The sequence below is a fragment of the Arthrobotrys flagrans genome (assembly GCF_004000055.1).
Source record: "Arthrobotrys flagrans strain CBS H-5679 chromosome Unknown unitig_9, whole genome shotgun sequence".
NCBI classification, from domain to species: domain Eukaryota; kingdom Fungi; phylum Ascomycota; class Orbiliomycetes; order Orbiliales; family Orbiliaceae; genus Arthrobotrys; species Arthrobotrys flagrans.
The window spans coordinates 3,475,080-3,489,504 of NW_027137551.1; the positions used below are offsets into that span (position 1 = coordinate 3,475,080).

Sequence of the window (14,425 nt, forward strand, 5' to 3'; positions counted from 1 at the left end):
GAAAAACCCCTCTTGCGTTTGGTCTTAGCTTAAAAGCAGTGACCGGGTAAATGACACAATCTGCATCTATCCGCAAAAAGCTAGGTATACGGCATGCATGGCGAGCAGATGACGGAGTTTCGATATTAGGGCAACTGTTTTACAATCTCCAAACTTTGCTCAACTTCCATTCTAGAAGCTAAACGGAATAGTAACTTGCCCGTTTCGCCGTCTAGCTTCCGCTTCTCTTGGTTGTCAAAGCTCAAGCATCATGAAGCCAGCCGGCAAGCCTGCGGGAGAAGCTGACGGCAAATGAACTGTAGATACTACTTCTGAGCATCAATAGAATTAGGATACGATTTATATAAATAGGGCGTTGAAGTACCTCCATGAGATAACAAAGACATCCACACAACACCATCACACTCTGTCTTCAGGTTCAAGCCTCATCCTATTCGGTCCTTCCATTGTTCTGTTAGATTCAATCCTTTGGTAAATCAAAATGCGCGTCTTTGGTTTGTTCTTTACCGCGGCTTATGTCACCCTTGCTTGGGCGACTCCGCTTTCCAAGCGTGCAACGCAGGTATGAAATCTTACTTTACAAAGACCGCTTATACAAAGTATGCATCGATATCTAATGTATTCCTATAGGTTTCTTTGATCAGCCAGTCATATAGCGGCAGCACTTTATCTGGTACTATCAAGGTAGGGCAAACTCTTTTGCATTCGACATTTAAAATACAAAAAGCCTACTATAACGTTAGCTATTGTAGAGGCTTGAAACTTATCGTTACTAATACTTTTGGCGAAATTATAGGTTCAAAACATCGCCTACTCCAAAGTTGTGACTGTCACTTGGGCGAATGGAAATAACTGGAGCTCTGGAAATACTATCACCGGTACCTACGTCTCGGGCCCTGACTCTTCCGGCTACGAAGTGTGGGGTTTCTCAGGCTCTGCCTCAGGAGCTACTCAGTTCTACATCACTTATACCGTCAACGGCGCTAGGTACATCTTTTTTTCCGTGCCCGTCGTAATATTTTCATTGCGCGGATGTTGACAATTAGGTGTATAGCTACTACGACCCTGGAAACAATGCCAACTACCAGATCAGTTCAACCCAAAACGTCGATACCTTTACGCCTTCTACAGGGCTCGACGCATGGCTTGCTACCGAAGCCTCGTTTGCTCAATCCGCATTGTTGAAGAACATCGGTAGCAGCAACAATACTATTGTCAATCCCGGTGTCATCATCGCCTCTCCTTCCACTAGCAGCCCGAACTACTTTTACCAATGGACTCGAGATGGTTCTATCGTCATGGAGCATATCGTCAGCGAGTACTTGGCAAACGGTGCTTATTTGCAGTATATCAAGGATTGGGTTAATGTACAGAGCACTCTTCAGCATACGACCAACCCAAGTGGCAGCTTCACTAGCGGAGGTTCGTAAAAGTTTTACGGAAAAGATTTTATATATGCATTTGGCAAGCTAACACCTCTCAATACAGGTCTGGGAGAACCAAAGTTCAATGTCGATAACTCCGCCTACAACGAGCCCTGGGGACGACCTCAACGAGTATGGATCTGCTCCCAGCTTTGAATTCATGAATCAATTACTAATTTCTGCCAAAGGACGGTCCAGCGCTTCGAGCTTGCACCCTCATCAAATTTGCCAAGAAGTACATCACTATCGACAGCAACTATGTTACCAACACTCTCTGGCCTGGTACGTTTACATATTCTCGAAATCGACGCTCGATGGATATACGAGGTACTAACTTGGGATAGTAATTAAACCTGATCTTGACTATGTTGCAACTTACTGGAACCAAGGAGGATTCGATCTTTGGTGCGTTCATCTGATCCCAGCATCTTTTCCAAGGCTGTATCCTAACTAAAAAACAGGGAAGAGACAAGCGGAACCCAGTTCTTCACCACTATCGTCCAGTGTAAGTTCTCCCCCCTTGAAAACTCGTTTTAAAAGATAGCATACTTATTAGGGTTACTAGACCGCTCAATGATCGAGGGTGCCGCCTTTGCCGATATCATTGGAGATAGCGCTTCCAAGAGCAAGTACACTGCCCCTCAATCTAGCATGGTAAGCCAAGAATGCCATTCCGCTTCGGTCGAGATTCATGGTGACTTGAAACTAAAATTCAAACCAATATGTTTAGGTTTCCACTATCAATAGTTTCTGGAGCTCTGGACATAATTACTTGATTGCGTATGTACAAAACTTCTGCTGCTTAGTCCTCGATAGAAACATTTACTAACAATAGGATTCAATTCATATAGCCTGCTCGGTGGCTCAAGGAGTGGTGTTGATTGCGGCACCTTGCTCGGATCCTTGAGGGGAGGAAGCCACATTTTCCCTCCATCTGACTCCAAGGTTCTTGCTACCCTCCATGGATTGATCTCTTCCTTCCAGAGCCTCTATGGCATCAACCAAGCAAGCAGCAAGGTTGGATGGGCGATTGGCCGTTATCCCGAGGATATGTAAGTCTCAGCTGATGGATGCTGGAACACTACTGGAGACACTCGACTAACAATAAAATCTTGTAGCTACGATGGTGTCGGCACTTCCGCAGCCCACCCATGGTTCATCTGCACCACAACCTCTGCCCACATCATCTACAAGGCCCTCGCCGAATGGTCCGACGCTGGTTCCATTACCATCGACTCCACTTCTCTTAACTTCTTCAAGCGATTGAGCTCTACCGCTGCCGTTGGCACATACTCCCTCTCAACCACCGCTGGAAAGGCTTTGTTCACTGACCTCTTGACCTACGCTGATACCTTCCTTGCTATCGTCAAGCAATACGCTACGGCCGCTGGCAATCTCAGTGAACAGTTCAACAGAGGTACCGGTGCTCAAGAGGGCGCTAAGGACTTGACATGGAGTTACGAGGCTCTCTTGGAGGCTATCAAGGCTAGAAATGCCGTTAAGAATAATTTGTCGACTACCACTACCACTACTACCACTTATTCAACTACCACCACCTCTTCAATTACCACCACCACTCCACTTATCACTACTTCTGCTTGCGCCCCAACTGTAACTGTCACCGTTACTGTTACCGCCTAAATAGATGTTTTGATATGGTAATTGAAGCTCTTGAGCCGGTATAAGTGATGTCTTTGAAGACTGGTTGCTGGTGCGTTTTAGCTAAATTTGTGGAATGGGGCTACCCGAAAGACGGACTTAGATGGCAAGTGTTGTCGATAAAATTGTTTTTCTTTTCTAAATTCTTCGAGCTGTGGTTTTTATAATATTAAATGTACATGTGTATCCAGGAGAAGTGTCCTGCGAGTTTATGGCACTATCTATCTCCAATGTAATTAGCATATGCAAAATCAAAAATTTTCGAGAAAGTATAGTCTTTGAAGCAGACCATTTGAACTTGTGCTGAGAATTAACTGCTGTTCAACAATGTGTGTAAGCCTGTCTGTCAAATTTGCGGAGAGAATTTTAGAGTGAGAACATTGATGGAACGGGGAATTCAATCGGGGGGAGCTCGACTCAATTAATATTAATGTTTCGAGGGTGTGGATTGGTACACTTGCAATTGTAGAAACGGAGAGCTTAGTCAACTGTATCGGTTCTAGAATGATCAGAATCAGGATTGAGGGCTCCTGTTATTTATAAAAACCTTGGGCCTAGTTCTCAACTCATTGAACCTCATGGAGAGATTGGTTTAATTATACCCGTGCCAGCTGTGTACATGGCTAAAAGATTCGGATCTTCAATCGGCTTCTAGTATCCACCAAGGCATGAGCTAATGTGGTGACTAGTGTCCCTTCATGGGTAAAATTTATTTGTTCACGATGTGCATACGTCAGATTTTATCTGCAGTCTGTTGAATTTAACCAATTTACAGAGTGACACTGGGAGTTAAGCATCGCTACCCCGCATTCAAAAGCCGGTTGCATATAAGAGACAAGATTAAGTTATAAATCTTGGCTTTAGAGAATTGTCTTTTCTTTTTATTCTCCATAACACTACTATCAATTATTATCTAGGGCTAATAAAGTACCCCAGCTTCAGAAATTCCGTTGTACTTGGATTCAAGGCTATGTTGTACCATGGTTTGCTATTGTGTCAAGGTCAACTCTGGTTGCGTAATCACAGGAGGGCCCCGCTCTCTCGTGGAGAATGTCTTTAGTTCGCGAATAGCCTATGATAAAAGGTTGAAGTTGCTTATAATGTCAGAACGGAGGCTCCACAGAGCGGGATTTTCAGGAACAGGATGCATAGAGATATCATGCAAGGTTTCAAACACTGTGATCTAGCATCTGGATTCTCCACAAGAAACCAAAAGTTGAAAACATCATTGCCCATTCATCTTTCCAAAACCGATTGCACGGATTGTAAAAGGCTACATGTAACAGGTATATGTCTATGCGCAAACGAATAATCCTGACCCTCGGACCACTGAAAAGCTTAAAAGAGTTGCTGAATACATGAGTTACAAGAATGAAATATGGACCACATGTAGATAATTACACCTCTATGAAGTTGAAGTTCGCAATCGCCATTCAATTCTTCTAAAGATTCACAAGTCACTTTTAAAAACGTTTAGAATACTATTAACGAAATATGTAACGGTGATCCTGTGGTCTATCCACTGCAAATTGGCCACTATGTCAGTAGAATATGATAGGTAAGGTTGGTCGGTACGTATGGACATCGGTTTTTAGTTCCGGAATTAAGCTACCTAAATGTTCATGTGGTCATGCATAGCCGTTTATGGCAGAGCTATGTAGTCGTTTTAGTTCTTCAATACAATTCCAGCCTTCTATCTTGATTTGCTGGCATGCTAGCATTATCGGCTTAGTTTAGTCTCGTCATATCACTGCGCTCAGTCTAGCCTGCTATAAACTTAGAATACGAAACTGTCTTGATGGTCAAGGCATTCTCATGAGGCCAATTGTGGCACGGAATCCTCCGCAGAGCTGGCCTTATAGTACAATAGTGGGGACTAAGTGTGGCCCCGTTCGCCAATGAGTTCGGCAACGTCTATACCGTGTTATTTGACGCAAGAAAAAAATTCACAAAAAAAATAATTTAACTTTAAAACTGGAATTTTTGGCGAGAATTTGAAAATCACGCAAGCAAACAACTGACGAAAGCAATTAGAGAGCTAGCAAAGATATAGGGACATTTCGGGCAGACCTATAAGTTACCCCCAAAGTGGTGTCTGTACATGCTTTGATAGATCAATCTAGATTCAATTAGTCTGTTCTTATAATTTACTCTATAGCTCTAGTCACTGTCTAGCCTCGTGAAACTAACTACGTACTACACTAAAAAAAATTATCTAAATGTTTTTGTTCTGTTTAGATCCCTAGGAGATGGCTTCGAGATATCTTGGGATATCGAGCTAGAGAGGCTAAATTCGACTGTGTAACACATGGCTGCAAACTTCGGCTAGACAAACGGCTAAACTGTTTACCCGTTTCGCTTTGGTCAGGACTGTCGGCATGCGGGGATATCATTCGGACGAAGGATTGACTGGGAAATTGTGGGGAACCGTTGTTTCACAAAAGAAAGTCACCAGATGGCGCACGGCTTCAGGCACGAATCCGAGCACATTGCACTAGCGCTGTTGGAGTCCCTGCCAGGCTCGCTTGAGGGGGGGGTTGCCGTTTGTGCCCCGGATCCACAGGTTCTGACATATCTTGACATGTTTGAAACCACACATTTGCTCGGAGTCCGAGATCGATGTGCTTTCTCAATGACCGGGCTTGATTTTTATACGTTATCGGTTTTTTTTTCTTCGAACTGGAGGTTACGCATATACCTTTAAGGGTTCATAGTTATTGATTATTTTACCGCCTTCGACTCGACCAGTCTTGCAAGCAACAGTTCCCTTGGATATTTTGATTTTAGCTTTAATATTTTAACTTAGTTTGAGATATCTGTTGTATTTTGTGAGTCAACGCAAGTATATATACATATACTAATACCCATGGAAAATTAAAGGTGCACCTCGATTACAGATGTACTTAGATGCATAGTCTTGTGGACAATTGCTTGACAAGGTTTAATCTCACAATCGACAGCAAGCTATATCTTTAAATTTAACAGAATTAAAGCAGCAGTAATAAACCAATTAGAACTGTCCACAACCCATGGTAGATGCAAATTTCCCCAGAAGATTTGGGGTACGCCCGGCAGTCAATTAAGCAAAGATAACTTCAGGCTAAATCTATACGTACGTACGATCGAAAATCCCGGTTTACCGGAAAAATGCTAAGCAACTTTGAGTATCTTAGCCGCACTCAACTATGGTGCAGTTTATTTCCGTAATCTTGGGCCCACAGAGTAGATACCACGGTTCTTAGGCACGCAGACTATGTATGCCAGCTATCTGAAAAGATGGTATTAGTTCTAACAACTATTCCGGAGATTCTTGTGTATCGACATTCAAGGGGTATTTAGCCATTTAGATATTTATCCTTGCAGTGCTTCAATGCTCTCGGACCTCATCGTGGGAGAATGCGGGGTACCGGGTTATTCGTTTCATGTTCAAAGCCCGTCGTTCCTAATGATCGATTTCAGTGACTTCCTATAGCTAGCAGAGTATGAGAGCAAGGCCCTTCAACTCTCGAATGAGGGTGACAAAGGCTTGGGTTTTCTGAACTCAAGTATAAACGGAGGACAGAGGAGCCATCAGGACTGTATTTTCCAAGACAACATCTCTTATCAACATCTACACAGTAGAAAGCAACTTCTATTACTGATATCCATTCGAATATTCAAATATTTCTATCTAATTCAATCAAATATTCATCATGAAGCAATCTACTGTCGCTACCATTTTTATGGCCATTGGCCTTACCAATGCCCAATCGACAGCCTAGGGCCAGTGTAGCTACTTCTTTAGGCCACAGATATGCAACTTCTGGAACTAACAAGATTTGCTTCAATAGGTGGTAGTAAGACCTGGACTGGTTCCGCGACTTGTGTCTCGGGATACCATTGTTCCTACAGCAACGACTGGTATTCCCAATGTCTCCCCGACGGCTTCTGTACCCAATATGGTTCCATGACTACGAGTGTATATAACCTCTATAACAATTTTTGGGGATCTGGGTCCGCCACTTTAGGGTCTCAATGTACTGAATTGGATGGCACTAGCGGAAACACTATCTACTAGCATACTAGTTGGACTTAGCAGGGTGGATCAGGGTAAGTCAATTTACTTATTCAATTGTGTGGTAGTTCAGAGTGAGCATTTATTGAATCAGGTGGCTTGAATGTGCATATGCTTCAACTATTGTCCAACTTAGTCAGGTACCTGTCCAACCCAAATTTGGGCTATCTAAAGCTACGGAAGCGCATACAGTTAGATAAATTTCGAGAAGTGCTGTAGCTAACATTGATCAAATATAGTAACTAAATGGAGGCCCGAACACCAGAGTATTACCAACACAAAGCTAACAAGCTTGGGTTAAGTTACCTCTCTATACCCCAAAATCAAATAACAGCGGCGCTGGGATATGGACAGAACATTGGCACCTATGATCACTGATTTGAGATGCCGCCGGTCCATGGGGACAGCGCTCTATCTATTCTCGCCCGCCTCCCATTTCTGCGTTAAGTACACCTGACTTTACATACGGCAATATCAATGGCGCCTCGGCTACGTCAATTGAGTCTGTTTCAGGATTCCATAGTGCTTACGGCAGCTCAAGTGTTCACGAAGAGTTCGTCTCACCCTTGACAATTAGTCACTCCACGGTAGGAAACTACTCGTTTGGAAGGTCTCCTAGGGCAGCGGCTCTGAGCACCTCGGCCGACCCAAGAACACCGATAGGGTCTATAATAATAGTTAATCGAACAATGAACTCTCCCCAAATACCTGGGGCAGAATTACCATCCATGAGTTCATAGGGCTTGGGTTGGCTGGACGCGAGGGAGCCGAGACGCCGATCCCGCCACCCAGGTCGACATTTAATTGGAGTGAGTATGGAAACTAAGGGCTCACCAATGGAGGGCAAGCCCGTGCGCACATGGGAAAATAGCGGGCTGCCAGGGTGGAGTAATGAACAGTTCACAAGATTGCAAAATATATTTTTATTTGGTAATTCTCCTTTAGTCTAACAAAATAAGTTCAGAATCTGTTTTTGGTTGAAAAAAAAAAAAAAACCAAATTTCGAAGTTAACACTAGAGATGGGCATCGATCCCAGCCACTAAAGAATGGGGGCAATATAAGACCTTTTGGACATGATCTTGAAGAAAGGTACAAATCATTATATTGAAAAATACAAAGTTTCTCATTCTGGAGCTATTTCGAGCCCCTAGAATCCAGATACCTCAAAACAGTTGAGTTAGGAGGGCTCTCAGCGGAATGCTATTAGAACAAGGTTAATGCGAAGAGATGTGAATAGGATGTATGTGATAAAGATTTATGCTATATGTAATTAATTACAAGCGCGGCGAGCTTTACAAATCGCATTTAATCGAATACTTCCCTAGGTTTGGCGCAACAAGTAAGCGACTGACTGACGGAACAAAATGCAGATATGTAGAAATAAAGCAACGGTGTACTCCATACGGTTCCTTAAAAGCTTTGAGTTTGTTTCAACTTTCGAGAAATATTCTCTCGGGAGCTGCTACCCAGAAACTTTCATCAAGATGTAGATACCCAAGTCTTCCTGTTCCTTGTAACGAGTACTCCTCCACAAGAGACATGAACACCAGTTAAATGAAGATTGCCGAAATTAATCTGAAGCAGTTGGCTGTTCCTCCGGCTGCAAAAGTTTTTGGGGTTCCTCGTTTCTGTAATAGGCAATCTTATCTTTCCAATACCACCAGATAACATCAGAGAGATTATCGTTATATCTCCCCTTCTCGAGGTCTTCAATATAAAGCATCGGGCTGAATTCGTCTTTCAGTATGAGCTTCGACGCCCAGGCTAAGTTGTCCCACAAGCTCATCTTCTTCCCCGGTCCTTTGTAAACAACGGACCATATAGTATCTCGCCCGTTCAGTAGTTTCATGTCTTTAATCTTCATGATATCTTCTCTCCGTACTAGGGTTTTTGAGATCGGCTCATACAAAGCGACAATAGGCTTTATAAATGTGCTTCTGATAAAGAAATCATAAACTTTGGGATCTGATTCGCAGTATTCGACCTGGACTTCTTGTGGGTCGTTATTGATGTCATCGAAAGCGAGTTCGGGGAACCCCCAGTAATTGCGTATTCGGGTGTACCGTAGAGGGAAATAAAGAATTTCCTTTTTCTCTAGTACATTTGATGGCGTCGCTTCCTCCGAGGAGGCTGCCACATCGACAGGGGCGGTCCGAGGAGCTGGCATCTCGGCAGATATCCGTTGTTCGGGGCTAGTTTCGGGACTAGTTTCGGAGCTAGTTTCGCTTTCCATATTGCCTAGTAGATAGTTTGACTAGAGTTTTTGTTATCCTTTGGAATATGAGATTGACGTGTAAAGATTGGAGCTTTGTAAACTGCTCACTGATCGACTCGCGTCGGGATATCTCAAGCTGCTTGCATGACAAAAAAAAATGGCGTGGGCAACACAAAAAATACCACAGCAATGATCGTCGACGTCTAGGCTCAGCAATCTAGATCACAGCACAGGCGCAGACGGGAATGGTTTATAAAAGCATTTGATTTTATCACATGTCTACTAGAACTCAGGCATTCTCACTGGATGTTGTGCTATTTTCTTATGCTACAAAAACCTTCTTAGATTACCTTCATTTCATTTTTTTGTTCTGAGATCTTGCATTTGTCAGGTGAGAAAACGTTTTAAATAAATGTTATGAGATATGAAGACAAAATATTGATTCGATGCACTAAATTGCAATTTCAAACTTTTAAATCCAATCTCCGCCATTAGTACGATAAAAGATTTTAGGGTGGAATTTATAAGTTCCATGTTACACAATACTAAATGACATTTCTAATCAAACCATCCACGACTTGAAGCTCGCGAGGCTCGCCACAGTACATTGGCCGCGCCAAACAAAACTCTCCGAGTTCAGAATGATATTAGAATTCTGGTTAATTATTTCCATTCCCAGCAATGGTAACTCTGAGGTGGCCATTTCCACCAGCATAGTTGTAGTCCAACTATGGGACCGAGCCTACACCTATTGTTAACGGTATTACTACCATAGATTAAGAAAATACGAGATAAATGTTAGCATGTTTGATTAATATGAGGGCTGAGAATTCAAATAGAAAATTATCAAAATCCACGGTGCCAACTCAACAGATAAGTTTGGGGAGAGATTTACCAGAATGATGAAGCACTAGACGCCTTTTCAGCTTGTCCAATCCAACTAAAACTACCCATGCGGCAGAACTGAGTTGGCCTGCGGGTAGCTTTATAGTTCCTTTCGTTAAGCTGGAGAAGGTAGTTGAAACAAGCCGTGGAGTCCTTTATAGTGTAGACGTCTGTGAATCTGCACGTATAACGCTTTTACAAGACGTTGTCGCGCTTGGAGATACCTATCGATACCCCAGTAGAATCTCATTTAGTATTTACAACTTCAGTAGTATCAGTACGGATCGTACCATTAGGTATTGGCTTGGTTAAGCCTTTGTTTGTCAAACCAAGCTTTTTTGGAGACGGAAGGCCTTCACCAGGCACGAGTGCATTAACATAGTCGACATCCGACTCCGCAATAGGAGCTGGGATCGCGTTGACAGCTCCGAGGAGGCCAGTGGCAGTGATCATGACTACTTTGATAGAAACCATTTTGATTTTCGGTTCGAATATATAAATTCTTTTGAGAAAGAGCAATGTAGAAAAATGTAGAATGCAATTAGAGATTGTATAAGGCAGGAAAACATTGTAGCTCTGATACGAAGCTTTGTATTATGATGAATTGAAGGTCAATGTTAATACTGTATCTGATTATAAAGAAAGTTTGGAAATTTCTGAACGGAGACCCATATTTATAGCTGTGCTATGGACTATTGGAGGAGTATGATTTTGGCGGCAAAGAAGCCTGCAGGCCTGCCATCTTGTGAGTAGGGCTCCCAGACAATTTTTCCGCCAATATTCTCGTCTGGCCTCACTATAATTAGACAATTGTATTATTCTGATCGAAATATCACTCTATTGGTAGCCTTGAGTGATGTATCGATAAACAAGGCTTATGCGATACCGCAATACTAATTCAACGTCCGAACCAATTAGCTAGCTTCAAAGGGGCGGAATGAAGATTTATGTATCTATCGAACCCCAAATTGTTGGTACCATGGTGCAATGCAACACAAGTAGTCAACTCTAGAATGGTAAATCCAACTGCTGAAAAACTGACATCGGCAGATGGAAGAGAATTGGCAGCATCGATACTCGGAATCTTTTGATTGCATTCCAATCACTCAACCCCCTACCGCAAGGCGCCAGCGATCGTTCATCCAAATTCTCCCTACAATATCTCGGCGCTTATTTTTCCTAAAGCCAAGTGTTCCACAATACGGATGTTACACTCGCCAAGCAGCCATCGACGAAGCCACAAGATAGCCAGTAGACCTAAGCCGTGTGCCGTAAGGATCAACAAAGGACGGTTGCGCTAAGCCGGATCGATTATCTAGGCCATGGCTAACGAAATCGCTGCCCACTAGCCGTGCTGACGCACCATATATGGAACCTCAAAATCTAGTTTAACTGTACCACAAGTGGCTGTGTTTCTTCAACTCATTAAAATAGTCTCCAAGCTCCTCTTGCACCACATGAATATAAATTGTGTTTATTCGATGTCCAACTGGCTGCTATTAAAATAACTGCCCCTTTATCTAGTGAAATATTAAAGTATGCAGCAGTAATTTTCGGCCCTACGACGAACATCCGTTTTAATCTCATTCTTTTGCATAGATCCCGACTTTGCCACGTTATTATCTCGCAAACAATTATATTTGCCTATCTTCTTGAGTTCCGCTTTTCAAGGCTGTGTGTTGGGTTGCTGTGTCTATATGCGCAGCCCGTAGGAGATGTGTTGTCCACGTTGTATCTACGACCCTTGTTTGGCATCCATTTCCTATTGGCTATGCCAACCTGCCTTTTCCGGGCCGCTTTCTGTATTCGCATGAATTTGTGGCGATCTGCGGCATGCCGCTAGTGTTACAGACGGCCACAAATTTTTGAAACAGCCACGCCGTTGTTTCAAAATCCATAGTCTTTCTAGAACAGATGACACTTCCTTTCTTAAGTAGGTAGATACAGTTTTAAGGTTCTTGGAAAGGTCAAGCTTTTTATTGAAATAAGTGGTTTGTTTTCAGGTTACACTTTTCCACTTCGTTCGCGAATTCGCCAATGTACATTTGTCCCCAATGGGCCGCTTGGAATTTTCCACTAAAACGTGGGGGCAAGTCTCGCCTTCTAGAAGAGAGATAGCTGCAATCAAGAACTCGGGTTCGGTACCGTATGTCTTGGTCTCATGGATCCGAAGCTTCTCGATGCGGTTATCTCAAGCATGCGTGATCAGTCGTGGGACGTTCCAGGTTATAGCACGACGCCGCGGCGCGCAGTCTCCTCGAGCTTCCTTGAACTACGAACTCAATACTGGGAGCGCTTCTACACACCAGCTTCACCACGAAATCTATAAATGCAGGTACCTCGCACACCTTCTTGACCTTTTCTTTATTATCAGCATCACAACCACAATCCATCATCTTTAGCCTTCTTCAAAATCTTTCTGGATATAGCAACCCCTTCAATACTCAAATTTTAGAGTCATTATTTTTCCCAATCCATTGATTCGACATTATATTTTTAAATTTACTAAACACTCTTTGCAAACTTGACTAAAAGAATCATACCTTTTAATCTACTTCTTTTCACAAATACTGTCGAAAATGCAGCTCCTCAGCACTATCGTTCTTGCCGTCCCTCTTTTCATGTCTGTCGCCATGGCCAACCCCAATGTATACGACTCATACAAGGGCAACTCCAACGGCTACGCTCCATCAAACAGCTACAATACCTATGACAACAAGGCCTATGACAACAATGGCTACGATAGTTACAATGCCAAAGACACCCCTACCAAGTATGGTGCCAAAGATACCGGAAACAACTACTACTCTTCAACTGATACTAAAGGCTACGAGGCTGATACCCGCCGTATGTACAAGCTGTCTTAACGTGATTGATTGAAATTTAATACTAATACTTCTGTCAAATAGAGCACTGCATTCAAGAATGGTTCGGTACTGCTCCTCTCTGCAGGGGTGAATGTCCCAAGGGATGGCGAACAATCCGTACTGCCAAACTGGCTGATAAGTGCGAACAGTCAACCGACAAAAAGATCGTCGAGTCTTGCGAGATGATTTCGAAGAACATCTGTGTCAGTGGTATTAAGACTTTGTGCGAAAAGTGCTACTAAATGTTGAACTCGGTAGCTGGGAGCGTAAAAACCCCTGCTAGATGCGTGCAAGTGCTGGCACCTTATGAAAATGTGTATATGATATATGGTTACTGGCTATTTTGTACATGTTAATAATGGCGTGGTTTCGGCGCAATGCGGTTATAGGTCTTTAAAGCTACGTCAATCCGAAAGTTTTCTTTTATCTAATTCATTGGTCTACATTATTTCGAGTTACGTATCTCGTGAGCGATGTTGTGTGTGGTATTACGAAAAGCTGGTTGTCAGTTTGATTCGACCGAGTGGGTCCTTGTCCTAAAATAGTCAGGTCCAGCTCATTCCAACAACCCCTCCCACACCACATTCCGGGTTCATCTGCTCTTCAGTAGGATGTACATGTCCCTTCAGATAAATAGCGCTAGTTGCCATAAGTAAAGGCCTACTGAGACGAAATTCTAGCCTACGGCAAACTCTCCGCCATCTTTTAGGTCTATAGAACGCTGATTTCCCAGGACATCGTGCATCAATAAAGAAGTTATATCATCCAAATAGCAGTATTCATCAGTGCTATTTGCCAAAGGGCTTACAAGTTACGTCTATATTTCCATGCGCATATCGATATACCCGAGAATGTTCTTATTAATCAAACGGAGTTCCTTCGCGATCACCTTTTTGATTTAATGCGTGTGGCATTGGATGTACTCCAGATCTATGTTTCCTCCAGCGAACATCATGTAGGTGCACGTGGCGCGGGATGGGGAATGATCCGAAGGCGGAACTAAGAGGCATGATTGGAGTGCAGATGCTGCAGCTGTTGTGTACAATGCAGTTTACAACACAACCTGCAGATATCTGAAGGAAAGCGGCTTCATGACAGGTTGGTTGAAAATATTTATAACTTGTTGACGATAAACCTCGAGGTCCCTGGAATTTTCTTGTAGCGAGTTCGCTTATATCAACTCGAATAGAAAAAGTCTTTCACCGTCCCTATTTATTTAATTGTTTCATCCTGTACGCGAAAGAAAAGAGTATTAATTATCCCTCATCGGGTTTCTATATAATTAACCATAGCAAAGGTCTTTTCAATGGTACCGTTGCT

General features: G+C 43.0%; 4 protein-coding genes across 4 annotated transcripts; 2 read left to right on the forward strand and 2 right to left on the reverse strand.

The window, feature by feature from the left end:
- Window positions 1-481: 481 nt before the first annotated feature.
- On the forward strand, window positions 482-3,065 carry DFL_006377 (uncharacterized protein; the record flags this gene model as incomplete). The annotated part of the gene is made up of 12 exons (XM_067635787.1): window positions 482-562; window positions 631-684; window positions 797-987; window positions 1,055-1,422; window positions 1,489-1,556; window positions 1,613-1,706; window positions 1,769-1,829; window positions 1,886-1,929; window positions 1,990-2,078; window positions 2,155-2,204; window positions 2,276-2,476; window positions 2,543-3,065. The coding sequence occupies 12 exons, from the start codon at window positions 482-484 to the stop codon at window positions 3,063-3,065; spliced, it is 1,824 nt and encodes a 607-aa protein (XP_067490182.1).
- Window positions 3,066-8,708: 5,643 nt separating this feature from the next.
- DFL_006378 (uncharacterized protein) lies at window positions 8,709-9,371 on the reverse strand (the record flags this gene model as incomplete). Its single annotated transcript, XM_067635788.1, has 1 exon — window positions 8,709-9,371. The coding sequence occupies one exon, from the start codon at window positions 9,369-9,371 to the stop codon at window positions 8,709-8,711; it is 663 nt and encodes a 220-aa protein (XP_067490183.1).
- A 1,062-nt stretch (window positions 9,372-10,433) lies between these two features.
- On the reverse strand, window positions 10,434-10,712 carry DFL_006379 (uncharacterized protein; the record flags this gene model as incomplete). The annotated part of the gene is made up of 2 exons (XM_067635789.1): window positions 10,434-10,462; window positions 10,529-10,712. 2 exons carry the CDS (start codon window positions 10,710-10,712, stop codon window positions 10,434-10,436), a joined length of 213 nt encoding a protein of 70 aa, XP_067490184.1.
- Window positions 10,713-12,817: 2,105 nt separating this feature from the next.
- DFL_006380 (uncharacterized protein) lies at window positions 12,818-13,347 on the forward strand (the record flags this gene model as incomplete). Its single annotated transcript, XM_067635791.1, has 2 exons — window positions 12,818-13,085; window positions 13,148-13,347. The coding sequence occupies 2 exons, from the start codon at window positions 12,818-12,820 to the stop codon at window positions 13,345-13,347; spliced, it is 468 nt and encodes a 155-aa protein (XP_067490185.1).
- Between the last annotated feature and the right edge of the window lie 1,078 nt (window positions 13,348-14,425).